A 26,489-nucleotide genomic window follows, 5' to 3' on the forward strand; every position below is an offset into this window, starting at 1 on the left:
ATATTTTGTACCCTCACATATGCTGTTCCTTCTGTCTGGAATGCTTTCTTTACCCCTTTTCCACGGGCTAACTCTTCATCCTTAAAGTCTCAGCTTAAATGTCGCATCCTCATGGAAACCTTTGTTAACCTCCCATCCCCCACTCAGTAGATTGGGTCACCCTGTTCGTCTTGTAGCATTTTCTTCATAGCAGTTATCACAATCGTAATTAAAATTGTAATTAAATAGTTGTTTTTTTCATTATTGTAATTTCTAGGAACTGTTTGATTACCATTATATCCCCATCAGCTCTCATAATGCCTGGCACACTGTAGACATTTAGTTAATATTTGAATAAATAAATGAATGAATAAAACTTCTGGGTGGTGAAGGACATAAAGGATGTTCAGTGTCAGGCAGGGAGGAAAATTTCAGGACAAGGGAATAATAGGTAGGAATGAACAAATTGTGTTCAGGAGTTCCAGGCAGGTTAGATCAAAAGGGGATCTGTCTAATAAAACATGGAATAGATCGGCTGAGAGTGACAAGATGATGGTTTTAGCAGTCTTTGAAATTTTAGTTGAGATATTAAAGTTCTGTAGTTGCTGTTGAGTTATTAAAAATACCTGGACAGAGGGCTACAAGTTGGCGTTTTAGGAAGGCTTTTCAAATAAGAATCTTAAGCTGGATTGGAGTTTGGAGAGCCTGGGGGCAGACCACCAGCTAGAGCAACACAGCAGTGGTCCAGAGAGGAGATAACACAGTGTGACCTAAATCCAGGCAAGAGATAAAAATAATCATGAGAAAAGGAAAAGGCAATGACAATGGAAGTTAGAAAGAAAGATGGATTGAGGAAGCAGTTAGGAAGAACATCAGCAAAACACTGAGGAAACTCTGGTTGTGCACAGGAGGAAGGGGGCTGTCATTTACTGTACCAGGGAGGTTTGGCATGAAATTACTAAGTAGGAGTAGGCAGAGTGGTCAAGTCTAGAGGTAGATATTTCTAGAGGTAGATAAAGTATCATATAGGTGGTAGGACAAGCCCTTTGAATCAGCAGCTCCACACACAGGAGGACCTTTTCTGTGATTATGCAGAGAACATTTGAGGTTCCTCTTTGTCTATTCCAGAATGCAGTCTTGGCTTTACTTTTTCATAACCAAAAGGCTTATTAGAGTTTTTTCCCCCAAACAAAAAGATCAATCTGTCCTTAAAGGTAAATTCTGCCTCTACTTCTTCAGGAACAGAAGAGCTGCTGGAAGCTTTAGACTAGCAGTTTATCCTCACTTCCAGTCATGAAGGTTTCAGAATATTGGGGTTCATTTTGGTAGTGCCAATCAAATTTTTTCATGTGCATGTAATTTGACCCTGCATTTTCACTTCTAGGAATCTATGCTATCGAAATGCTCATACAAATATACAGAGCAGCATTGATTGTAATATAAAAAATTATAAACAATTTAAATGTATGTCTGTTGGGATATGACTGAATAAATTATGGTCTGTCCATAATATGCAATACTGTGCAGCTATTATAAAGGACGAGGTAGATCACTGTGTACTGACATGAATAGGTTTCCATTATATATCAGAATGAAAAAAGCATGTGAATCTATGTGAGTTGTGAGTGTATGTATATAAACGATATATACATGGTAGTAAGTCTGGAAGGATACATACTAAAAATCCTAACTGGTTACTTCTGGGTAGTGCGATGGGGAAATGATACAGGAATGTCCAAAGAAAAAAGTTAAAGATTTTAAAAAATCATGTGCTACTTTTATAATTTAAAAAAGTGTAAACTCATTAGATTTCTTTGCAGGCACATTGGACAGAGGTTTCTTTTTTTTCTTTTTTTCTTTTTTTGCGGTATGTGGGCCTCTCACTGTTGTGGCGTCTCCCGTTGCGGAGCACAGACTCCGGAGGCGCAGGCTCAGCGGCCATGGCTCACGGGCCCAGCCGCTCTGCGGCATGTGGGATCCTCCCGGACTGGGGCACGAACCCATGTCCCCTGCATCGGCAGGCGGACTCTCAACCACTGCGCCACCACGGAAGCCCTCTTTTTTCTTTTTAAACATCTTTATTGGAGTATAATTGCTTTACAATGGTGTGTTAGTTTCTGCTTTATAACAAAGTGAATCAGTTATACATATACATATGTTCCTATATCTCTTCCCTCTTGCGTCTCCCTCCCTCCCACCCTCCCTATCCCACCCCTCTAGGTGGTCACAAAGCACCGCGCTGATCTCCCTGTGCTATGCGGCTGCTTCCCACTAGCTATCTATTTTACGTTTGGTAGTGTATATATTGGACAGAGGCTTCTTTAGCACTTTTCTTTCCCGTGGAATTTGCAGTTGTATTGCCAATTTTTTTTTTTTTTTTTTTTTTTTTTTTGGAGAGCTTTCCAACCCTCTTGTCCTAACTTCCTTTTGAGACAGGCTGCAGGATACTTACCTTATCTTTTCCCTGAACTAACAAAACAAAACAAAACTCAATTCTGTAATCAAGACCAGCAGCTTCAAATTTTATTTGGCATCGGAATTACCTTGATGCTTGTTAAAAATACAGATTCCTTGGCCCACTCAGTAGGTTCTGAGTCAGTGTATCAGGGGGTAGGGTCCCAAATCCTGATCTTTCAGAGGCACCCCAGATGGTCAGTGAGAAATCCTGTTTTGGGGAATGATGTCTGATTGTCCCCTACCCCACTCCCTTTTCTCTCTGTGATTAGTAAAGAGAATGAGGGAGCAGTGACTGACTCACTGTGGATATCTTTGTGGATCACAAATGGTTGGGTTCATATGAATGGGAAAAAAATGAATATAACACAGTTCAGTAGACTTGAGATTTTAGTAATAAGTGTTGTTTCTTTAAAATAACCTGTTAGAAGTAGGCCTTTTGGATTAAAGAGGCTGGTCTGGTGGGCTTCTTAGGCAAAGACTTAGGCCTAGGAGATGCCTTTCAGCAACGGCTTTGTTATGAGTGGAAGGGGAAAAGAGGGACCTTGGCAAATTGTAAGGTCTTAGAATTCAGATGCTTTTTAGGTGAAGCTTTTGTCCTTGGAAAATGAGGCCTCTAATATTAAGATGAGGTACTATCTAAAGACTATTCTAAACAGCTTTTTGTTAGAATTATTTTTTTTTTTTGTTATAAACAAAGTTTGTTAATCAGATGCCCACTGTGGGTTATTAACATCTCAAAAAGGTGTTTAAAAAACATATACTCCAATTGCTCCCAACAATTAACCTTGGGAACAAAAGCAAATGGGAATACTTCTTAACTACTTTTCCAAGCCCTCAGTGAAGCTGGCAGCCATGAGTTAAATAAACCATTAGTTTTATTAGTTTGAGAACAGAAGCATCGACTTGGGCAGAGTTTTTTAATCTGCTCCTCGTTTACCCAACAGTCATTTATTCGGAGCCTACTTTGTGCCTACTGGACATTAGATAACTCTACAAATAAAAGGCAGAGACCGATGAGCAGCTAGAACTCTAAGGGGATCATCTGAATGGGGAAAAAGTGAATAAAACTATTTAATAGGCTTGAAAGCTTAGTAGCACATAGAAAACAGAAAGTGGCTTCCTTAAAGCAATAGCCTTGTTCTCTTTCTATAGTCTATTTTAAGTGGGCTCTCTGGCCCAGCGTTATCAACCTTGGATTAGGAGCTTTGAGGAAATGGTGGTTTGGCGGTTGTTTTTAAAGGGTTATTTAAGAAATGTAGTTACTAAGCAACTGCCATGACCGGCTGCTAAGTTGGAGTTCAGTGGGCAAGCCAATTCCAAAGAAGAGAATATATAAACAAGTTGGGAGAGGGGGAATATGGCTTAAGGATAGATTGGGTGGTGGGGTTTTTTTTCTTTTTTTTTTTTCTGTGTTCAACGCATATTTCTGCCTTTTACTTATCTTGCTTAAGAAGGGGTTGCTTGGTCAGAAATCTCTTTGTCTCACCCAGTCTCCTTTTAGCCGGTGAGTGGGGAGGAGGGCCAGAAAGGAGCCAACTGGAGAGGGCTGGGCTGGAGGGCTGAGCCTTGGGGCGGGACCCGCGCCTGGGCGGCTCTAGAGGTAGATAGCCCTGCTACTGCGCGCTTGGGCCATCCAGGGCTGCCATGACAGATCGGTCACCACCTTCTACCTTTAGATTGGGAAGCCTCATTGATATTGATGTGTTGCCTTCTAACCCTCAGAATAGGGACATTGTCCAGCTGCTGTCTCTCTTTTTTTCTTTCCCCAACATTTAATGGGTGAGTCAGTGACTTAACTGCTTCCTGCAGGATTTCAGGGACAGGAGTAAGTAATGAGGACAAATCACCATAACACCAGTGCGTGCTGAATGAAAGAGCACATGAGTTTAACCAGTTGGCTTCATTGGTACCAGAGTGAACAAAAAGAAACTTTGTTGAGAAGAGGATATTTGTATGAGTTAGAACCCTATTCCCTCCTGTTTAGGCTTTTTACTGTTTCCCTTTATACCCAGCTGAAGGTCAGGTTGCTTTGCTGAGGGAAGGGGAGTGTCAGGTGTTAGAACAGGTGTTTTGTTTTCTGCCTGTAGAGTCTTACAGCCTAGATGGGGATGCTTCTTGCCAGCCCTCTGTGGTGCATGAAAATGCTTTTGTGGAATTCTTTTTTCCTGGAAATGTGTTTGTTTTTTAAAGCAGTTCCCCAACCTTCAACCCCCAGTATAAATTGTGACTTCCTTTAAAATCAGCTTGTCATAATGAAGTATGCCTGTTTTCTACCGTTTTCACAGTCTGTGCCTTAGATATATCCCATTTCATGTGGCAATTATAGACCTGAAAAATGTGCGGTGTGTGTGTGTTTGTGGTAAATGTGAACATCATATATAAAATGTGCTAGGAGAGTGTCACAGCAAAGTAGCCCTGTAAAAAGCCTTTTATAATAATTGTATGGATAGAGTTAATTTTCCTATGTCAGGTTTTCTTACATTGGGTGTAAACCTGTAGTCACCTTTTCAGAATGATGAGACTTTTTCAGACTGTTGTAATGGTGTCAGTGGGCTACAAAGTTGGGCATGGACTTATGACCCCCCTGGCTAGATGCTTTTGGAGGAGAAAGATGTCAGCAGACTTCTGGGTTTGGGAGAATTTCTATTGTAATGTTCAATTGTTACTGAAGCCAAAGACCCTGTTTGTTAAAAGGGAAATAATTCAGGAGAGCTTTGTGATCTTCTCTTCTGATTGTGAGGTTTGTTTTTACCTTTGTACTGCATTCCAATGTCCCCCCTCAAAAAAACAAGTCATCTAGAAACAGATCATCTTTGCCTAACAGTGATATAATGGCCTCAGGTCCTTCGCTGCCCCACCACCCTGCATCTCAGGGCCATCTGTTCTCTGCAATCCACTTTTCGGGAAAGTCTCTTTTCCCATCTGCTCTCCTTGGGCCTTAGTGCCTGCTCTAAAGATTAATGAAGGCTGCACTGGAACCTCTTTCCAGTTGTTATTTTTTTTAAGGATCAGTGAGTTTTTCCATTCGATATGTCCAAATGTTACTCCTTTTTCAGGTGTATTCTTTCATTCTACTAGTCTGGGGGTGGAGAGAAATCTTTCTGTGCATTGAGGAGGTACTTTGCTTATCAAAGCAAAGATTGACTGGGCTGGCTCTGGCTGCTTTGAAGCCAAGGGTCCTCCTGGCTCTTTGGCCGCTGGCACACAGGCTTGGTGCAACTCCTTGGGTTCATTCTTTTCTTGTCCTTTCCCTTGTCTCTCTGACAGAATACAGTCGCTTTGAATCGAAGATACATGACTTGCGAGAACAAATGATGAACAGCAGTATGAGCTCTGGGTCTGGGTCCCTGCGAACGAGTGAGAAGAGGTCCTTGTACGTCAGGTAAGTCTCACCTCTGAGCACCAGGCCTTGTGCTGCACAAGGGGAGTTCCGTGCCAACCCAGCCCTTCTTGTTTAACTAGTGGGGTAGGGAGTGTGTACTCCCAGTACTAAAACAACACTTTGCACTGTATGCTCAGGTTGTGTGCTTTATGGTCAGTATCTCCTCCCTTTTGTGAGCTGGCTTCTTCCTTTTTGCTCCTGAATGACTCAGTATGGGAAATTTTCAGTTTGCTCTAATTGTAAAAGACTGTTGGGTGATTGTTGCTATTCAGCATTCAGAGAGCACTCAAATGTTCAAAGTACTTTGCTTGCAATCTGTGATTTGAGGGGAAACTTGGCATTCCCCCCTTCTACATATGCATAATAGACATCAGAATTTGTATCCGAGCATATCAGCTATCACTGTGTTCTGGTACAGGGTCTCTTTTAAGAAACCAAAGAACTGACAGGTTGCTGCTTTCTGGGTTTTTTTTTTTTTTAATTGTGTTCCCTCACTCCCTGTGCACTGGTCTGCTGTATCTGAATCATGGGACATGGGATGGGATGGTGTATCTTCCACAGGAAGGGTGGGTGGAACGGATATATAGCATTGAGTGTATTGCTGCTGAAAGCTGTTCTGAGATACTGTCCAAGGCTGAGCTTTTGACCCTTGAGTCACATTATAATACTTTGTCAGGTCAAAGTACAAACCTCTTAGAGAGTTGGATTGCTAAATGAACACTATGGACTCCTCCTAGAATTAGGGATAGTTTCCTTCTTCCTGCTTGGGCTTCTTGGCAAAACTCCAACAGTCTGGGGCAAGCATATTGTACCTCTCCAAGGGTAAAATCCTCGGAGAAAGAGGTGGTAGGATTACTCCTCTGAGCCGTGTGTGTGTGTGTGTGTGTGTGTGTGTGTGTGTGTGTGTGTGTGTTTAATGCTTGTATCAGACTCTTGGGTTAAACTTTTTCTAGTGGCCTCTGATACCAGCTGGAAGGTGGGGAGGGGAGGCTACAGTTGCTAGTTGCCTGGCAACGTGACATCTACTCTGTCCTTGGGGTTTGAGATGACATAGCCAACCGATATAAATGCTAATTGCAGTTTTTCTCTCAGGTGCTTGATTTTCTTTTTCCTCAGTTGCTAGTTCCTGACCCTCCTGCAGGGAGAAGAGCCAAGGGAGCCCAGATTTGAGCCTCAAGCCCACTAGAACCCTTCATGGTTCTTTTCTAAAATGAACCCTCAGCTCTACTCCCTCTGTGTTGAGAGCAGCTTTCTTCACATTTGTTGTGAAGAGAGGAGAGCAGGAGGAAGGCTGGACTAGTCACTGGTGATCTTTTCAGTCTCCTGTTTTCTGTCCCTAAGCCCTTGCTCTGGATCTGCAGCCTAGACACTGGGGTGCCAATGGGGGGACTCAGAAATATGCTGTCGCCTCCCGCAAAAGGGTAATAGTTATGTGACTCGGTCAGGATTGTTCCATTCCCGTGCTTCCAGCCCCCGCAGATGTGGCACTCCAGTGTGTGTGGGAAGCTGATCTTTAGGCAAGACAGTTTCTTTGGAGAGCTTTATTTCTAAATTTCCCCTCTCTGCCTATCCTGTGCTAGAGCTCTCCCTGCCTGGGCAGGGGGAGTGGGGCATCAGCTCTCAACCTGGAAGACCTGGAACACCCTTCTCTGGTCCTGGCAAGGGACGCATTCCATCTGACTCTGGGGAGGAGGGTGGAGACTGCACTCTGTTTCTAGTGAATCAGTTTATACAGTTTATATCATCTGCCCTTAACCTTATGTAGATAATATCTGTATCCTCAGAGGAAAGTAAATATGGTTTAGAATAGTGAACATTTTTAATCACTAGAGTTCATCAAGGGAAATAATATTTTATGGCTAGATTAGCGAGCTGAGGTATTTCGCTAAGCTAACCCTCTACCAAAGCCTGAAGCCTGGCTCGCTCTATTGCTTTTTGTGCCTGTTTTTGGCCTTTTTTTACTCTACAGTAGCTTCCTTTTGTTCAGCATTTAAGTATATTCAAGGTTCTTCCATTCTTAATAAGGAAAGAAAAGAAATTCCCTTGATTACCAATAGTCCCTTAAACTATTGTCTTGTTTCTCTTCTTCTCACCACATTTGCCACATTATGTGCCAGGAAACACTAGCTCCTCAAGATGTTAAGTATTGTGTGAAAAATCAGTGGTTCAGTAAGTTGGGCAAATGCAGGATTAAACAGAGGAAAATAGGGTTCTTTACTGTGATCAATCTCTAGGAGGGACTGTACTAGGCAGTGTTTCCCCCCAAAGATAGGAGCATGGGAGCCTTATTTGGAGAAACTGGTCTTAGCATCCAGGCTTGGAAATATTGCAGTCGTCTGTACTTGCTGCTGCTATTGCTTCAAATTGCTTCTCTTTCAATAGGAAAGGAAGTGTGCATCTGCTTATCAGCATGGTGGTATGGTTCCAAGCAACTCTGAAAGGCTCCAGAGGGGCAGAAGCCCAACTCTGTCAGTAGTGACTGCTTCGCTGATTCTCTGCCATTGGTCTGATCTCTTCATATTTGTTTCTGTGTATTACCGGCTTTCTTCTTTAAAGGCTCTCTTTCTACCTTGCTGACCATTCCTCTATACGTTTCATTAGCTCTGCCCCATAAATGGCAATGTCATTTATGTTCACAGCTTCAAATCCTGTTGTGTAAATGACAACTCTGATCTCTTTACTGAACTCCAGACCCACATATCAACCACTTGTTGCACACGTGACTGGAGCTGCCCTCTCAGTGCCTCAAACAAGCAGTGTGTTCCAAATGGACCCCCACACCTACTCATCCTCCTTACTTTCCTTATCTAAACTAATTGTGTCACCCTATCATGTGGAAAAGGGATTAGATTTGTTCTGTCACCCAAGGCAGATCTCAACTCAACATAAGGAAGATAGAGCTTATGATTAAAACTGTCTGAAAGTGGAATGAACTGCTTCTGGAGATAGTAAATTTTATTCTTTGTCACTGGAGGTGTTACCAAAGAGGCTGGGCAGCCATTTGTCTGAGTGTTGCAGAGCGGGTTGAAGCTAAAGATCTGCTCAGAGGCTTTTAGTAGTTCCCAGTGTCTTCAGGATGAAGGGGAACAAACAAACATTTTAAACAAACATTTACGGGAACAAACATTTAAACATTCTCTTTAAATTGCTTTTAAAATCCTTTTAATAATGCTACGAAGTAGGCATTATTATTCTTATTTTTCAGGTGAGAAAACTGAGATTCCAGTTAGACAGCTAAGAAGTTCCAAAACTGGAATTTGAACCTGGCTCTGACTAGAGCTCTCTCATCATTTCCCAAACTTGCTGATAGGAATCAGCTGGCATGCTAGTAAAAGTACAGATTCCCAGGCTCTTCTTCTATCGATTTAGATTCACCAGGTTTGGGGAAATGTATGTTTTTAACAAGCAGTCATAATGCTTAGGAATGACCACTTGTTTGTCACAATAGACATTTATTTCTGTTTCACTCGAACAACTGAACATTACACTTACTTTAGCTCCTGCCACGTGGAAAGCAGTAAAGCATGGGCCTGAGAAATTGGGCGTGGTTGTGGCGGTAGATTCAAGGAAGCGGTAGACGTGGTTCCCGCCCTCCAGCAGCTTGCCATCCACACAGATGATACTACGCAGCAGGTGGTTAAAGTGAAGGAACCCTTTACAGTGGGATTTCACCTCTAATTCTGTTTGCTGTTGTTTCCCCTTCTGACATGCTCCTCCTCCCTTCCCTTCCCCTGAATCTCTATCCTGCTCTCGTGTGCATGGGGTTGCAAAGCTGTTTTGAAGCAAATAACACCCTCTTGCAGCTGCACCGAGGCTGTAGCAGGTGAAGCCTTAGGAAGCTGCAGCCGCACTAACCACAGGGGAGATGGGATTTGTGGAGCGGGGAGCAGGAGGAAGAAGGAAAGATAGCAGTGTTTGGAAAATGAAACTTGGTTTTAAAGTCACTAGTGACTTAATGGAAAGGCCCTCCCCACCCTTCACCATACTATAGAAACACCTCTTAAATAGTATAGGCAGGGTGAACAGAGCCCCTCTTTCTGCCCAGTCTAGGGCCTTTGCTCTGCTGGTTAATTTGCCTTCCACACTAGAAAAGTCCACAAAGTATGCCTCTCTTGAGCCTTTTGCTCAGGGTCAGGGTGATTAGATGTTTAACTCAGGCCATTCTGATGTGAAGGTAGTAAAAAGACACAGGGTAGGTTAGAGTTCCCGAGACCTCCAAGTTCTACACTTGTATTTAGTTTATTTATTTATTTCATGAATGAACAAAAGACCTTATCCTCCAAAGCTTGCCAAGAGGCTTGATAGTACATTTGTAGAAATAGCTTTTGAAAGTCTGTTCCGGCTAGCCTGGCTACATTCTTTGCAGTCACAGGACAGCATCAGGCATTTTGGGAGTCCCGGCCTTCTGGCTGGCCATCTGCCATCCCAGTTTTCTTCCCACTCTAGGAAGGAAGTCATGCCCCATCTGTAGTCCTGATTCAAGAAACAATGTCAAAAAAAATGTCAGAAATATTGGCTTGGTCATCAAAGAAGGCTGGAAGGTGCTCCTTCTTCTTCACAAGCAGACATTAATTGTACACTGCTCTGTGCTTAGCCCAGGGTGGTGCTCGGGGGAGCCCAACTTTGTCTTGCTCATTAGTGAGTTTCAGTAGTGGATTAAGATGCCAGCGAGGTAATATTGGCAGGCTTCACTATCTGACAGAATTTGGGAGTGATGATAATCCGCATCTTAAAAAGCAACCACAATTTATGTAGTGTTCAGGGCTACCAGAGGATGGGATAGTTTCCTGTATCAGTGATTCTGGAACTGCCTGTTGCTGGATCATATACAGACACCAGTCCTGGACTTGTAATCCCCTCAGCTGATCCAACAGGTGCTGTGAACCCTGAATATTCACACACTGTGGGTCTGTGAATGCCCCTCTAACTTCATAATTGCTCTCTAAGGCCTGAGACTCTGAGGTAGACTAAGGAGAAGAGTGCCCTCCCCTGTTCTCCATGTTCCCTTCTTCAAGGTGTGCAAGGGACTCCTGACTTGCTGCCAGCTGCACTTGCTCCTCCTGTGATGACCCACCTTGTGTCTATCTGAGTACTCAAGTTTGGACTTTTGAGTTGCTCTTCAGGAGCTGCGAGAAATTTTAACTCTTGCACTAAGGTCAAGGGCCGATTTACAGCTCTCTGTGCATCCTTTAGATGGACTAGGCAAGGGAGGGGCTGCTGAATTTTTAAGTAATATGTGCCCTTTATCTGGTACTTTCTGTCTCAGGCAGCTTGGGCTGCTGTAACAAAATACTATAGGCTGAGTGCTTGAACAATAGACATTTATTCCTCACAGTTCTGGAGGCTGGGAAGTCCAAGTTCTAGGTGCTGGCAAATTCAGGTTATGGTGAGCCCCCTCCCCCCTTCCTGGCTTGTAGATGACCACCTTCTTGCTGTGTCCTCGTGTGGCCTTTCCTGGGTGTGTTCTGAGGAGAAACAGGTCTCTTTGTCTCCTCCTCTTCTCATAAAGGACTAATGTTAGGATGAGGGCCCCTCCCTCATGACCTAATCTAAACCTAATTGCCTTCCAAAGGCCCCACCTCCAATTACCATTACATTGGGGGTTAGGGCCTCAACAAATGAACTTGGAGGGGGGAACCCAAACATTCAGCCCATAACACTGACCAAAGGAAGAAATCGATGTCTCCCAACTGGTATGGGAGGGATATACAGTGGAAGAACACTGCAGGATAGTAACTGGGAGGGTGTTCTGTGCTCCCTGCTCCAGCTTGGTCTCATCCACCATTCACGAGCATCATACGTGGCCTCAGTCCTCAAAGGGCTTTCCCCAAAGGGATATAATATGAAAGATTAGAAAACTGCAAGAGTTAAATAGCAATAAACAGAAAATATAAAGAAAGATCACTGCTAAATACGTAGTATGAATTTGGAAGAAGGAAATTTGGAGTGGGCAGGGTCACAGAGAAGGGTGGAACTTGGGTTGGGCCTCAGAGGAGCTGCTGATGGCGCAAGGGGACAGGCAGAGCCTCCCAGGCCAAACAGATGGCTGGGTCCACAGGCAAAGAGGTGGGCACACTACTAGGTGAGTACATGGAAGCAGCTACTTGCCTTTGAGGCTGTAGTGCTGAAGTGCTGTTGTTTACTTTGCTTTGAGAAACCTGCCTGACCGGTTTCCTCGGTATTTGCCATTTTCTTTGCATTCCTGTTCACTAAGACACCAGGGTGTCTGGGCCAGATGCGTATGATTTCTCTGAATCTTTCAGACCCTAAACTTGAAATTTTAGGACCCGAACTGCAGAGACTTTGGGCCTGGTAATCTGTTTACTTTGAGCTGATTATATTCCTGCTTTCCCACTTGGCAGTGAGGTCCCAGCTGAAAGGAAGATTAGGCAAAGTCCTCTGGAGCGTGTGCATCATCCCTGTGGGCAGCTCTTAGGGGATACTATTTGAAAGGTCACCACTTAAACAACATATCTTTCAAGACCTTTGACAACACCTTCTCCTTAGGAAAGACAGGCAGCGGCATTTAAAGCTGCCGCGCTGAAACTTAGCTTGGGAACTCCAACCTGCAGACCCTGGGAAGTGAGCATCTGCTTTTCGTGCTGCTGTGACTTGGCTCCAGAAGGTAGCTTCATCGCCCACTTTCTGTTTTTACGTGCCACATTTTACCTGGGACATGCTCTTTACCCTGCTCTCAAGATAAATCAGTATTTTCTGGCCTGGCCATGATGTTTGAGAAGTTGTGGGAAAACCCAAGATCTGGCTCTCCTTTGCTTCACAGACGTACATGGCCATAACCAAGGAGAACATATTCAGGGTTGAAGTCAATAATCTTCTATGTAGACCACTCACTGTGATCTTAGGCTGTGGATGGTAATATTTCCATAAGCTTTGTTCTTTCCCGACATAGTGTTTCCTTCTGACCTGACCAGTCCTTAACTTGGAGGCCCCCATGAGATTCTTTATATTTGCACCCAGGAAGGATAAGGAGTTTCTGAGGCTTCTAGTCTCCCAACACACCATCTTGTCAATAAGCTCACACACATGAGATGGGACCAAGGTGACGGAGTAGTTAATTATGGTCTTTTTTTAGGTGTCCGGAGAAAACAGGTGTTGCTTTTTTTTTTCTGCTCACTCTTGGTTTGAGTCAGAGGTTGAAAAGGTTGGTTGCTGTGTCATCTGGGCCCTGCATGTGTAGGATTTTGGCTCCAGGACAGTTGTTCAGTCTGATTTAAAAGGGGAGGTACGTTACTGCCTTGACTTTCCTTAGTGCTTGCCCTAAGGATAAAAAGGGGCGGGCAGGAGGATATATTCATGTTGTGGAGAAAGGTGTTCTTTGATCCTCTTATCAAGCCTGACTAGAGGCATTTGTAACAAGGTGCCAATCCCTGTCACTTCCTTAGGCTTCTAGGCTGTTCCTAAGAGAGACTGTTATTGCTAGAAGGCCACAGTTTAGCATGCCTCTTAAAGATCTTAGGTAGGTAGTCAATATTTTTTCAAAATTTATTAAGGTCTAATTTGCATACTTTTTCCTATTACATGAAATACATGTCATTTGAAAGGTGGTTTGACTTTACTACTCAGGCTTGTTCTCTTTTACTGGATTACTTCCCACGTGAAAGTTTAGCCTGGTAATGATTTTTTTTTTTTAATTTATTTGGTTGCACCAGGTGTTAGTTGCAGCACGTGGGCTCCTTAGTTGCGGCACATGGGCTTCTTAGTCGTGGCACGGGAACTCTTAGTTGCAGCATGCGTGTGGGATCTAGTTCCCTGACCAGGGATCGAACCCGGGCCCCCTGCATTGGGAGCGTGGAGTCTTAACCACTGCGTCACCAGCCTGGTAATGATTTAAAAAAAAAAAAAAGCAAAAAAAAAAGAAAAAGTGAGGCAATGAAGTCGGTCACACAAGGCCTCCTAAATGAATGCCAGACTCCTTAGCTGGACTCCAGGCTGTCCACAGGCAGGCCCTGGCCAACCGCTCTCCCGAGTGCCCTGCGGTGAGGCCAAACGTGGGTGCTGCTGACCCCGGTACACACCCTGGGCTGCTTGCCTCCGAGCTTCTGCTCATGCTGTTCCTTCTAGCCGGAAGGGCCTCTCCCCATCTCTGTCTTTGAAATTTGAACCGTCATCGAGGAGGCCCAGTTCAAAGTTAACACCTCCCCATAGATTCCCCAAGCTTGCTGTGACCTATGCTCCCTCTGAAGGCTTTTAGGCCTTGGTTTGTCCTGCCCTTGTGCCTCTCGCTATGACACACTGTCAGCATACTCCACAAGGCCAAGACTCATTTTGCTTCTATATCTCCCTTCTGTCAAACACAGTGCCCCAAAGTAGACTCAGTGAGTATGTAAATAATGGAAGAAAGATATTTTCCAGACATAGCCAAGTGGACAGTTAGCTTTTTTTTTTTCTTTTTTAAAAATGTGACCGTGACTTAGACCTCACAAAATTTTTCTGAGATTTAAGAGCCCTGGTCTGAGAGTTAACCATCATACAACTCTAAGATGAGGCCCTGTGCATCTCTGGGACTGGTTTTCATTGTCTATGAGGTACTTTTCAAGCTCTTAGTCAGACAAAATTTCAGCAGGAAGAGATTTGGAAAACAAATCAAGATCATGACAATGGAAGAAGGACTGTTGAAGGAATTAGGAATGTTTAGCCTGGTAGAGAAGACCTAGGAAGGACTCAGACTCATTAAATGTTTGCACTGGAAAGAAATTTAGAGAATATCAAAGGAATTTCCTTTATTAGATAGGAAGTGGGGTGAAATGACCCTTGAGGTTTCAGTGTTCTGCAGAGCTCTTCTCATTTGCTGTTCCAATTGATAGAAAAGGAAATTCTTGTCAATTCACCTTTTACGTTCTCAACTGAGAATGATATTGTAGTTCAGAATTTCAAATTCAAGTTTTAGGCTGCTATGTTTTTAACAAAATCATCGTTTAAAAAAAGCATTGTCCATTCTGTTGTTCACTATTGCTCATTCACAAATTCATCAGATAGAATGTAGGTAAACTTAGGTACTACATTTTATTGGAAAATTGCCTTTTTTTGCCAGGGAACTTAGAGCCAAACAGGTTCCTCATCTGAAGTAAATGACTCAAGTCAGGTGCCTGGTTTATTGACTCCCCCAGCCCTTTTTATTTTCTTTTTTAAAAGTGCCTAGAACAGTGGTGTCTGTTCATATTAGATGCTGATAAATATTTGCTTAATTAATGAGTATCCTTAAGAACAGACTATTGTATCATCATTTAAAATATTAGTTTTGAAGAATAGTCAATGATATGGGAAATATTAATGATACAATTTCAAGTGACAAGTAAGGTTGCAAAATTGTGTATACACACCATGTTTGTAACTTAGAGAAATATGTACTTTTTGATTTGTGTGTTTATTACGCAATATTATACAATACCACAACAGTATGAAGAATTACTTCTAAGTTACATTAAATGTGATTTTTCTATTTTTAGGCTTTATATTTTTCAAATATTCTATAATGAGCTTTTATTAATTTAATTTTTAATGAAATTAATGCATATGGATAGTTTAAAATGTCAAATATTACAATAGCATATGCAAAAAATTTAATCCCTTGCCTATTCACCCCCTTTCTTGCTACACAAAGGTAACTGCTTTCGAATATTTTAACTGTAACAAAAAGAAATAGTAAATCTAAATAGCCTTCTATGTGTTAAATAAGGGAGTTACAAAATAATAGGGATGTAGAAATATAGTCAAATGAAAAATCAGGCATTTATTTCCACCAGGAAAAAAAACAATAGAGGACTTCCCTGGTGGTGCAGTGGTTAAGAATACGCCTGCCAATGCAGGGGACACGGGTTCAAGCTCTGGTCTGGGAAGATCCCACATACTGTGGCACAACTAAGCCCGTGCGCCACAGCCACTGAGCCTGCGCTCTAGAGCCTGTGAGCCACAACTGCTGAGCCCATGTGCCACAGCTACTGAAGCCCACACGCCTAGAGCTCGTGGTCCGCAACAAGAGAAGCCACCACAATGAGGAGCCCACATACCAGCACAAAGAGTAGCCCCCCTCTCGCGGCAACTAGAGAAAGCCCACACGCAGCAACGAAGACCCAACGCAGCCAAACATAAATAAACAAATTTGTTTTAAAAAAAACAACAATAGAAAAAGTTTATAGGAAAGGAGGGGTAGTCATCTATGAACACCACTTACATAATGATGTAAAATTAAATATTGTTTAACCAAAAAAATGTGATGTAACTAAATTGGGAGGGCAGGGGAAAAAGAATGGGTGAGTGCTATAGAAGACCGATACATAATGTCTAAAATGTAAAAAACAAAGCAAGAAGAAGCAGTTGTTTAGAAATATGTTAGAAAAGAAAAAGAAACAGCTAAAATATTTGAAAGCAGTTCCTTTTTAAATTGAGTTACATTTTTTGAAAGTCGTAAAAGGAACACATGCCTGTGGTTTAAAAACAAACCAAACAGTTCCATTCCTGACAGGCAGTGGGAACTGCTGGCATTCTTGTTGCCTTGGATCTGTGCTTATTTTGTTTTTACTTAGCTCGTGTTATGTGTTTTAATATTGTAAAGTATCCAAAATTCATCTTGGAAGTAAACTGACCAATTAGTTTTATTTAAATCTCAGACGTTTAATCAATTACCAATAATTGGATTCCTCATCCAGAAAATGTTTACATCAACTTTACTGTATGTACTCCAGCTTCTTACTGCTGTTGCCAAAGGTCAGTATGGTTCTGTGAGGTGCTAAAATATATATTGGATTGTCCCTTTTATGTTTTAAACTTGTAACCAGTAAACTCTCCCTTCTAATCTTCTACAGCCTCATCCTAATCTCTCCTAACTCATTTCAACATCTTCTTCCTTCCCTCCCCAAACTAATTTGTGCGGAATCCAAGCTCTGTTCTTTTCCTTACTATATTTGTTTTAATCTTTGAAGCCCATAATGACATTTAGTGTTTCTCATTGTCACTTAAGATAAGGTCTTCACCATGCACGTGTTCGTAGGAAGCTCTGACAGAATAGCTTCCTTGCTTTAGGACACTCAGTTTCGAATGCAGTGCAGACGTGTTCAGATTTGATTCTATCACACAAAGCCCAGAAAGAACCTTGGGGATGGAGGGCCTCCTTAATCTGCTGACCTCAGCCTCTCTCCTTATTGCTTTGAGTGTGTAAATTGAGGGAGATAAAGGGTTTTGGGTCAGAATTTGGGTATTTTCATTTTCAAATACTCTGACAGTGACTTCTTAAGGATTCCATTTTAAGAAGTTTAAGATGTAGATGGGTGTTTCACGCTCCACAGTTTTATGACCTTCTGCATTTCATTTGGGCCGGCCTGCACATGGGGAAATAGTATGTTTTACTTTGCAGCTTCCCTCTGAGCCACAGACCACTGTATTGCAGGTAGAAGTCTAAGTCTTGGAACTAGTTCTGGGAAATCTGCTGGGCTGTATGTGCAAAGGTGTTAACAGAGAATATGAAGAAGACAGAGCCTAGATTACAAGTAGAAAAATGCAAACTTTTCACTGAAATCACCCATTTGTGGTGACTGCGTATGAGGAGAGATCCAGTGGATGAGAAAAGTAGACACTTTCGTGTAGATGTGTCTGTTCCCTGAGCAGGGGAGCTCTGCTGTCAAGTACCAGCTTCACCAGAGCCGAAGTCAGCAGTCTATCCTGAAGGATTGAGCTTGCAGCTTTGGTTTAAATGTTCCTTCAAATCCGCCCCCTTTCCCTGCTATCTCATCATATATGAGGTCAGATTAATGTTCCTAAGTCTCTTTGGATGTGTCACTTCCTTACTCCCGAATCTTCAGGGGTCACTAGATCAGGTCTATTCAAGACCTTCCAAAATTGGCACCAGACCTTTATTTCCAGCCTCATTTTCCATGACTCTCAGCTGCAACCAGGCTGGTCTCCTCCTTTTTTTCAAGCCTAGATGGAATAGCTCTCTCCCCACCTTCTCCTACCCTCCCCTTTAATCTTTACTCTGCATGTCTTATCAGAGGACCTGGCTTCTGTCCCAGTTAGTTTGGTGTGTGACCTCAGTCAAATTATTCTTCCTCCTTGAGCCTCCGTTTCCCCGTATATGAGAGAGAGAGACTGAACTGGGAGACTTCTTTAGAGGGGCCCCTTCAACTTTATCCTTGTGCGGGGTCAACATCAGCCTCAGCTTTTTCTTTCGCTGCCCCAGGATGCACGGCCCTTTTCTCTTTTGTATTTCTACAGCATTTACCATTCATTGTTTGGGATTGTAGTTAACATTTTTGTGTCCTATCTTCAACTACTTTTTAAAGATTTGTTGTAAACTGAGACAGCCCATTGGCAGAAGTAACTTGTTTCCCTAGGGCGTGGCTGAGGGAGAAGACTAGCGAGGGTGTTCTGCTTTGGACTCACACTTCATGTCCAGAAGCTGGGAGGAGATGGGACTCGTGAAAGATTGTTTTCCCTTACGCCCCTTGTTGGGAGAATGGGATATTTACAATGTCAAGACTGAAAGAAGGATGCAGTCTCCCACAGAATTCCTTCTGGTCTGCTGTAAGGCTGCTGGGTGTGTGCTGGCTCTTTGGGTTGACCTTCCTCTGCCATCCTTCCACCTATTTAGGGTTGAGATGACCATTTCATCTTTCACTGTTTGTTTCCAGGGCCTTGTTTGATTATGACCGGACTCGGGACAGCTGCCTGCCGAGCCAAGGCCTCAGCTTCTCCTATGGTGACATTCTACATGTCATTAACGCCTCTGATGATGAGTGGTGGCAGGCGAGACTGGTGACCCCCCATGGAGAAAGTGAGCAAATTGGTGTGATCCCCAGTAAGAAGAGGTGAGTCGTCATGATCATGAGAGAGGTTTTCCTTCCCCTGTTCCTGGTATTGATTTCTTTTTTACCTATTATACTATAAGTTGCTTGAGAGCAGTGGATGTGCTTTATTACTCCTTTTTGGTAGAGAGCTGGTGCTCAGGACATGGTTACGATTCAGTGAGTCAAAGATGGCTGCTGTGCCCACTGCAGCCCACTGCTGAGACCATGCACTGGCAGTAACAGGACTTCTTTCTGACTCCAAAACAGGGTGGAAAAGAAAGAAAGGGCTCGATTGAAAACCGTGAAGTTTCATGCCAGGACGGGGATGATTGAGTCTAACAGGGTAAGTGGGGATCCCCAAGGAAGTCAGCCACATGTGAAGAGGCATAAGAAGCTTGAAGTCTGTCTGGTGGATAAGAAAACTGGCGAGCACAAAAGAATATCTCTTTTTCAGGGCGCTGGCTCTGTCCTATCAGAATACTGACTGCTTTTCACAAAGCAGAGAGAGCGGGCACCCAACCTCTACAGCCAGTGTATACTCCTTCCCCCTGGGTAACTGGCTCTTGAAGATGTGTTGGAGTTGGACTGTTTGGAAGGCTGACTTTCTTGGGGCACATGAAACCACTTGTGGGTGTCTCCCTGGCTGTAGACCCTTTCGGAGCTGTGGGGACCCTGAACAGAGCCTGGCCTTGTCATCCAGCCAGCAAGGCCAGCCCCAGAGCTCCGACCGCCCTTCAGACCGAACGAGGCATGAGGGCTCTGTCCATTCACCCCTTTTCTTCTGTGAGCTTCACAGGCCAAAGAACTTCTGGAGCGGTAGAGGGAAGAGAGACACGGAGTAGATGACTCTGTGTGTATCAGTGGCACCTTAGGGCATGTGTCCAGGAGGCTACAGTGACCTTTATCCTTTAGGAAGTACCAGTGAGTGCTGTGAGTCTGGATTAGGTAGAAACCTCTAACATCCCTACAACATTTTCCTGTAAACATAATTTTCCTCTTACATCAACTTTCATTTAATCTCATAGACTCCATTTGTGAGAGATGGTCTTTTGTTTAGCTCACCATTGTCTCCATTTTAGTTTTTCTTGCATGCTTTAAAATCCATTGTTCTGTTTTTTTTTTCTTCTGTCCTTCCCCTCCATGTTCATGTTCTTTCACAGTCGATCAAAACGAAACGTAAAAAGAGTTTCCGCCTCTCTCGAAAGTTTCCATTTTACAAGAGCAAAGAAAACATGGCCCAGGAGAGCAGCGTACAGGAACGTAAGTAGCAGCAGGGAACAGAGAGCAGGCCACCCACAGCCCCGCCCTCTCTTCCTCATTTGCACCGAAGACTGGGAAAGTGTGTGTGGGTATGGGTGTGGGTGTGTATGTGTCCGTGTGTGTCGGTCCCCCGTCTATCCGCCATGTGTGCATGCGTGTGAGTGTGTGTGTGTGTGTGTGTACCTGCTTATTTGCAGAGTCAGGGTAGAAATTGGTCTGCACAGGGAGACGTTGGGTCTTTTTTGTCCAGCTCCTCGCTCTGAAAGAATGTTGGAGGCTCTGAGGTAGAACTGGTTCCAGGGCTTGCCCACCAGAAAGTCGCTGGCACTGGCATTGGGAGTGCATGGCTGAGCTCTGCTGTGGTGGTGATGAGCGGTTATCAGCTATAGGGTCAAGTTCAGAAAAATGGTTTTTCAAGAAAACCAAGTCTAGGGACTCGGTGTTGCTCTCCTGGCTTCTTCCTCTTGTGTTTTCTTTCCCTTATCTTCACTCATCTATGTCAAGAGAAGAGCCTTTTCTTCCCTGGACACCTGGAGTTGGGCCTACTTCTTGAATTACACGCACGTGCATATGCGTGTAATGCCTAGGGACGTTCACACAGCTCTAACAGACTCACTGTCTTCCCAGAGTGTTACAGAGCCAGCTTTCAAAATAAAATCCTTCTTGCTTAAACGAATTGACACCGAACGGGGTTTACTAAACATTGTCCAAATAAAGGTTTATTGAGCAACACAAAGCTGGTTTGATAGAAAAGGCCATAAAGCTGGGCTGAATGAACTTGCCATCCTGAGAAATATTCTCTTTCTACCATGTGCCTCAGAAATTAACTGCTCTCACCCTAACCTTAAATACCAGGTCAGGCTGCTAAAGTATTTCTCGCATGGCTCATGGTGAATTGTAAACCTCTCCTCTTCTGCCTCACAAGGAGGGGTCTCGGGGTCCTGAGCTGTTGGGACAGCAGGAGACTGACTCGTTCCGATAGGGAATGTCCTTTTTCTAGGCCAGCATGTTTCATGGTCATGGGATACATAGGTCATCAGTGTCTGGGGTGGCAGCTAGTAGATTACAAGGGTGCCCTCATCCAGATGCAGGTTAGGGCTCACAGTTCTGGGTAGCTCAATAAGGAGCACTAGGTGCAGTAGGAGACGGTCTGAGACAGAGGCCTGAGGTGAGGTCACCATAGTTCGTTCACCAGACAATTCCAGAACTTCCGTGCTGAGCCCAGCCTGGGGAGGCTTCGCTGTTGGGCGGCCCAGCTGAACGGGGGAGGGGAGTGGCTGCTGGATAAGCGTTGAAACTGCCTAGTGCTTATTCTCCAGAAGCTGAGCTCATCCCCTGTGGTCTGAAGAACTCAGGTCAGCTTGGAAGCCCACACCTCAGACTGCACGAAGCTTTCCCTGAAGGGTTTGGACAGAGTGAGTCAGTATTGGACGAAAGCTCCTTGGGATGATGATAATTCTGCCAGCCTGTCTGCCACACATAGATGTTTGACTTTTCATTCACCCTCAGAGGGAAATGGTGATTTCAGGGGCAAAGCAGAGATGGCTGTGTAACTACACACTTAGTCAAAGCAGGTGTTCCAAGCCTTGGTAAGTCACCTGTCTGTCCTGTCGGCCTGTAGGCTATATATAGACCACCTCAAAAAGGTCATCCGCTCCAGGGCCTTTTGGCAGCAAATTGGGCAGCATGAAGTCCAGGTATCATATATGACCTGGGATGTTCTTTCTGTAGCAAAGTTCTTAACCTGACTATATTTATAGGTCTTCATAGTATTTCATACTTCTGTCACTGATGCTCACCTGGCTCTGTATTCTTCCTTCCCCTTGTCTTTTTTCTCTATTTTCTGTCTTCTCCCCAATTCTTTCCCTCCCTCCCTCCTTCCCTCCCTCCCTCCCTCCCTCCCTCCCTCCCTTCCTCCCTTCCTCCCTTCCTCCCTTCCTCCCTCCCTCCCTCCCTCCCTTCCTCCCTCCCTCCCTCCCTCCCTTCCTCCCTCCCTCCCTCCCTCCCTTCCTCCCTCCCTCCCTTCCTCCCTCCCTCCCTCCCTCCCTCCCTTCCTCCCTCCCTCCCTCCCCACTTTGTCCTGCTGTCTGTGAAATTAGGACTTCCCTGGGTTAAGTGACGATTATTATGGAGCAAAGAACCTGAGTAAGTCAAACTTACATACTGTTAACTGTATTTCTGGCATGAGTGGAGTTGCTGGGGTTGGGGTATAGGGGACATGGGTGAGGGCAAAGGGCGGAGGGGAGGGCAGTGAGAGAATTTGTGAGAACTGGTACCACAGCAGGAGGAATTAGAAGTGGCTCTGAATGTCACACTTTTGCTCTGGATCCCTGGTACCCTAATAAAAGCCTATCATTCATGTCTCTTTTTTTCCTTTTGTACCTTGAAATGGTGTGGAGCCGTCTTGGCATCCACCTTATAAGTGAGGGGGGGCAAGAAGTGCTTCTCCAGAGGTGACCACTCAGCTCATCTCTAACCTATTGTTGAGGTGAGGGGTGCCCGCCTGTTGTATTCTTCTTCCAGTGACGCAGCACTAAAGAATTGGACTTAAGAATTAGCTGTTTCAGTCTCTCTAAACAGGGGGTAAGAGTACCGTGAAGCCCTTTACCCAGCGTACATCTGGGATGTCCCAGAAGGTTCAGGGGCCTCAGGAGATGGCTGTGGGCTGGCTCCCCACAGAGCATCTCTAAGGGGCTGAGCAGGTGGGAGCCTCGACAGCATTTTCTGGACTATATATATTTAGTGCTTTAGCTTGGGAAAACCCTGACCAACCTCTCCCCTCTGGAAAATAATCCTAGACTTGAAAAAGGAAGGGACCTAGATGACAGGGCCTTAGCCTCCCTGCTGTGCACACAGGCACGTGCACACACATGCGGCCGTGCCGGGCAGGTTCTGTTAGTGGATACTCTGCTTCCATAAGTAATAAAGGCGTGAGGGTAAAGGAGCTTCATCGGGGGGTTGCTCAGGAACTAGCATGGGTGGTGACTCAGCCAGTCCTTCCTGGGGGCCACAGCATATCACGGTCTGGAATAGTGTCATCTTGGCTGAAACGAGCAGTGTCTCACTCCATAGTTCGTTGTTTCCATGTTCCATCTTCATTCGACTGTCGTCTTGGGAGCGATGGGCTTTCTTTGGGCCAAACTGTGCTCTGTGCCTCCTGCAAGTGCGGCTGCTGGGCCCGCTCAGATGCGGGGAGGCCCCGACAGTCTGAGACAGGAGGATCGTCTTGTCTTCCCAGTGTTCTTCTTCATTTGTTGTCTCTGTGTTGTGACGTGTCTGTCTTCTCCTGGACGGAGGAGCATCCCCTTTCACCGCTGGGGCCAAGCCCTCTTTCCAGGTAGCAGCAGCAGGAGGGCTCTTGGTTCCACCCATTGGCCAACACGTCATTCCCTGCTGATTGCTCAACCAACCCAGTGCTTAGCCTCTTAGTCGTGCACAATTCTGTACTTCAGGGGTTCTATGTGGGGAGGAAATTCAAGAGCAGCCTGGTCGCTGGGCTTCTCTTTGCTACTGTCACTGCCTGTCTAGCATTGGGAGGTGCATTTTGAGATAGGATTTGGAAACCATCCAAGTCAGTTCTTCTGATTCAGATGAAGAGGATGCTGCCAAAGATTGGAAGCTGGTAGTCTGTAGGGAGGGCCTTGGCAGCCCCAGAGGGCCCTGGGGACAAGTGCGAGGTGGCCGGGGCTCAGGATTGGAGCTGTGCCTCCCAGCTGGTAGCCTGATGTGGCAGGCCTCCCGTGGCCTGACTTGGTTGGCAGCTCAGTGTCTGGCTCTTGGAGCATTTGAGTTTTCTGCCGCGTGTGACCTCTCAGTGGTGTGTTCTGAATCGGAGTCTCTTTCTTGTTGGCTTGCAGAGGGAGTGACATCCAACACCAGTGACAGCGAAAGCAGTTCCAGTAAGTGTGTGTCATTCTCCCCCATGTCATGTAGCTCTACCATGTGTCCCAGCCATCCTCATTCCAGCGTTGCACGGCTACCATTTCTGTTCAGAGGCTACTGCTTCTTTTAGCCATGTACACTTGGAGATCCTGGAAATGCTGTGGCCATTTTGTCCTTATGGGATGGGATTTAGGCTGTGTATTAAAGGGGAGAGCATAAGCCCTGCAGTTCTGGCCAGGACCTGACTTAAAAGCTTCCCTGGGCCCTGGGAAGGCTGAGCAGCCAGTGAGCAAATCCCTGCCGTAGCCACTATGGGCTGTAGGTGCTGCCAGTTTTACAGATTTGCTCAGAGACCAAAAGAAGAATGGCTCCTGTGGGATACTGTTCTGAATTGCCTTTCCAGGTCACTAGTACTCCCTGGGTTAAGGCTTGGTGTCCTTACCTTTTAGCTGGGCTAAATGACCAGATGACTGCCCAGTTTTCCTTCAGAGATCCTGTGACCAGGCCAGAGAAGCCACAATTCAAGCCGCATGAACTTTGGGACTACTGGCCTCTCAGGAGTTGTGGCTGGAGGCCCTGAGAATGCATCCTGGGGCTTGATGCAGATATCGTTGCCTTCCCCGGCACTGCCGTCGGCCACTTTGGGACCTCCTAGCGCCCAGTACCACGTCTCTTGGTGACTGTTTTAGGAAGAGCTCATCACTGCTAGGATAGATGGAGCTCTACCGTGAGGGGAGAGCAGTGCTCAGCACTGCTCTTAAAGGGCACTGAGGACCTTAGCCCAGCCTTGTGCCACTTTTCTGGTTGCTTCTTCCAGTGAAGGGGAGATAGGTAGACCCTTAAAAGGGGCAAAGTTTAGCTGCATCTTTGGGGACCTGCATGAGTGCCCTGACTCCCTTGCCTGCAGATGAGGGGACACAGGCAGTGTGTCTCGACCAGTTGACGCTTTCCTGTGATTCTCACCAGAGCAAGAAGGCAGCTGAGCACAGTAGAATATTACCTATAAGAAGAGTTCCGAGAAATTGAGGTGGCTTTTGGTGGAGGCTTCATGGCTTCTGGGTCATGTCCCTTTGCTCAGCTATATTTCACTGAACAAGAGGACTCCTGACTCCTGTCCCAGGGGCGGTGAAGGTCCTCCTGTGCTTTCTTGCCAATGGGAAGTAGATAGGCCCAAGGGCAGGTGTTAGCAAGTACCAGCTGACAAGGCTGTTTTCTGGCAGAGGTGGGGGTGAAGTGAACGTTGTAGGGAGATGAGGACACAGGGAGGCAGATGATAAAGTGCTAACATGTCTCCCTTTTTTGTTGCAGAAGGACAAGAGGATGCTATTTTGTCATATGAGCCAGTGACACGGCAAGAAAGTAAGCCCCCTTCTGAGAGCCTTGCCTTTGAGCCAGTCTGGTGGTCATGGGGCCCGGCCCAGTGGTTGGCCGTGGCGGCAGAGGGGTGAAGGTGGGGGAGTAGGAGGGCAGCCAGTCCCTGGATGCCTCCTTCTCATCTACTTCTTCCTAGCGTTAGAACAGGGAAGGCCACCCAGCGTGCATCCCTCACTATACCTTTGCTTGCTGCCGGGATGCTTTCCGAAGGATAGGACAGATTGAAAAGGATGGCAGAGGTCGCTTTCAGTGGATGTGGCCACTGCTAAAAGAGAGGCTTCGGTCCCTCCCTTCCGTGGCTGCTCTGAAAACCCTTGCTCAGCTGTTGGTGCCCATGCAGAGATTTCTCCTGAATCTGTTGGAAAGGGAGATGCTTCTGGTTTCATACTTGCCTTGGACTTAGATATTCTCAAATTAAAGGCTCTTTGATGTCTTTGTAGTTAAAAGGCAGAATGGCTGAAGATGTGCTCTCCCGTCTGAGCAGTGGCTCCAGAGCCTCAGTGCTCCAGGCATACGGGGAGGGACAGCAGGCCGTCTGGTGGGGGCCTCACTGACTGTCTCTGTGCTTGCTCTCCAGTTCACTATGCAAGGCCTGTCATCATCCTGGGCCCAATGAAGGACAGAGTCAACGATGACCTGATTTCGGAGTTCCCGCATAAATTTGGATCCTGTGTACCACGTAAAAGCCCAGGGCATCTTTGGGAGGGAGGCGTTGGTGCCCTGGGAATTGTTGCTCTGATGTTTTATGGAAAGGGCCTGCGGCCAGGTTCTAGGGTTCTCTGGGAACAGGGTGCATCTAACACCCTGGAAGAGGGAGTTCCCTGGTGGTCCAGTGGCTAAGACTCCATGCTCCCAATGCAGGGAGCCCAGGTTCGATCCCTGGTCAGGGAAGTAGATCCCACATGCCGCCACGAAGATGCCGCATGCCACAAGTAAGACCCAGCACAGCTAAAAAAAATAGTTTTAAAAAATGTAAAAAGAAAAAACCCACCCTGGAAGAGATTAGGCAGCAACGCATTCCCCCAAAGCTGATGTGGGGAGGATTAAGACATCAGGCCGGCCTGCTCACTCCCTTGGAGAGGAGTTTGAGTCGTGGTGGTTGGGAACGATTGGGCGCTTGGGGGTGCCCAGCCCACGAGGTGTGGGTGCAGCCCTCTGGTCGGCTTGTGAGGCTTGCTGGCTCCTGTACCACATTTGGCACCCTCTGTCTGCCAGACCTTGGCCCAGGAAACCCCACCTTTCTGGTCCGGTTGAAGCTAAAGCAGATAGCTCCCAGCTTCTAACCTGGCTGTTAGAAGAGATGTAGGCAAGACAAACTTCTTCCCAGCCTCTTTCCCCCGACTCATCTGAAAAGC

The 26,489-nt window shown here is 45.5% G+C and overlaps 1 protein-coding gene across 5 annotated transcripts in view; it reads left to right on the forward strand.

Moving 5' to 3' along the window:
• DLG3 (discs large MAGUK scaffold protein 3) overlaps positions 1-26,489 on the forward strand; it is a gene marked incomplete at its 5' end in the record, with an annotated part of 59,938 nt that overhangs the window by 28,920 nt on the left and 4,529 nt on the right. For 3 of the 5 annotated variants that reach the window (XM_079909749.1, XM_079909746.1, XM_079909750.1), the window contains 7 exons: positions 5,704-5,818; positions 18,463-18,639; positions 18,886-18,961; positions 19,779-19,878; positions 23,736-23,777; positions 25,069-25,119; positions 25,712-25,813. In XM_079909749.1, coding sequence (XP_079765875.1) covers positions 5,704-5,818; positions 18,463-18,639; positions 18,886-18,961; positions 19,779-19,878; positions 23,736-23,777; positions 25,069-25,119; positions 25,712-25,813 — 663 coding nt within the window. Of the gene's footprint in view, positions 1-5,703; positions 5,819-18,462; positions 18,640-18,885; positions 18,962-19,778; positions 19,879-21,977; positions 22,024-23,735; positions 23,778-25,068; positions 25,120-25,711; positions 25,814-26,489 lie in introns of all 5 variants that reach the window. The other 2 variants (XM_079909747.1, XM_079909748.1) reach the window with 2 other exon arrangements.

This window comes from Stenella coeruleoalba (assembly GCF_951394435.1).
Source record: "Stenella coeruleoalba genome assembly, chromosome: X".
NCBI lineage: Eukaryota > Metazoa > Chordata > Mammalia > Artiodactyla > Delphinidae > Stenella > Stenella coeruleoalba.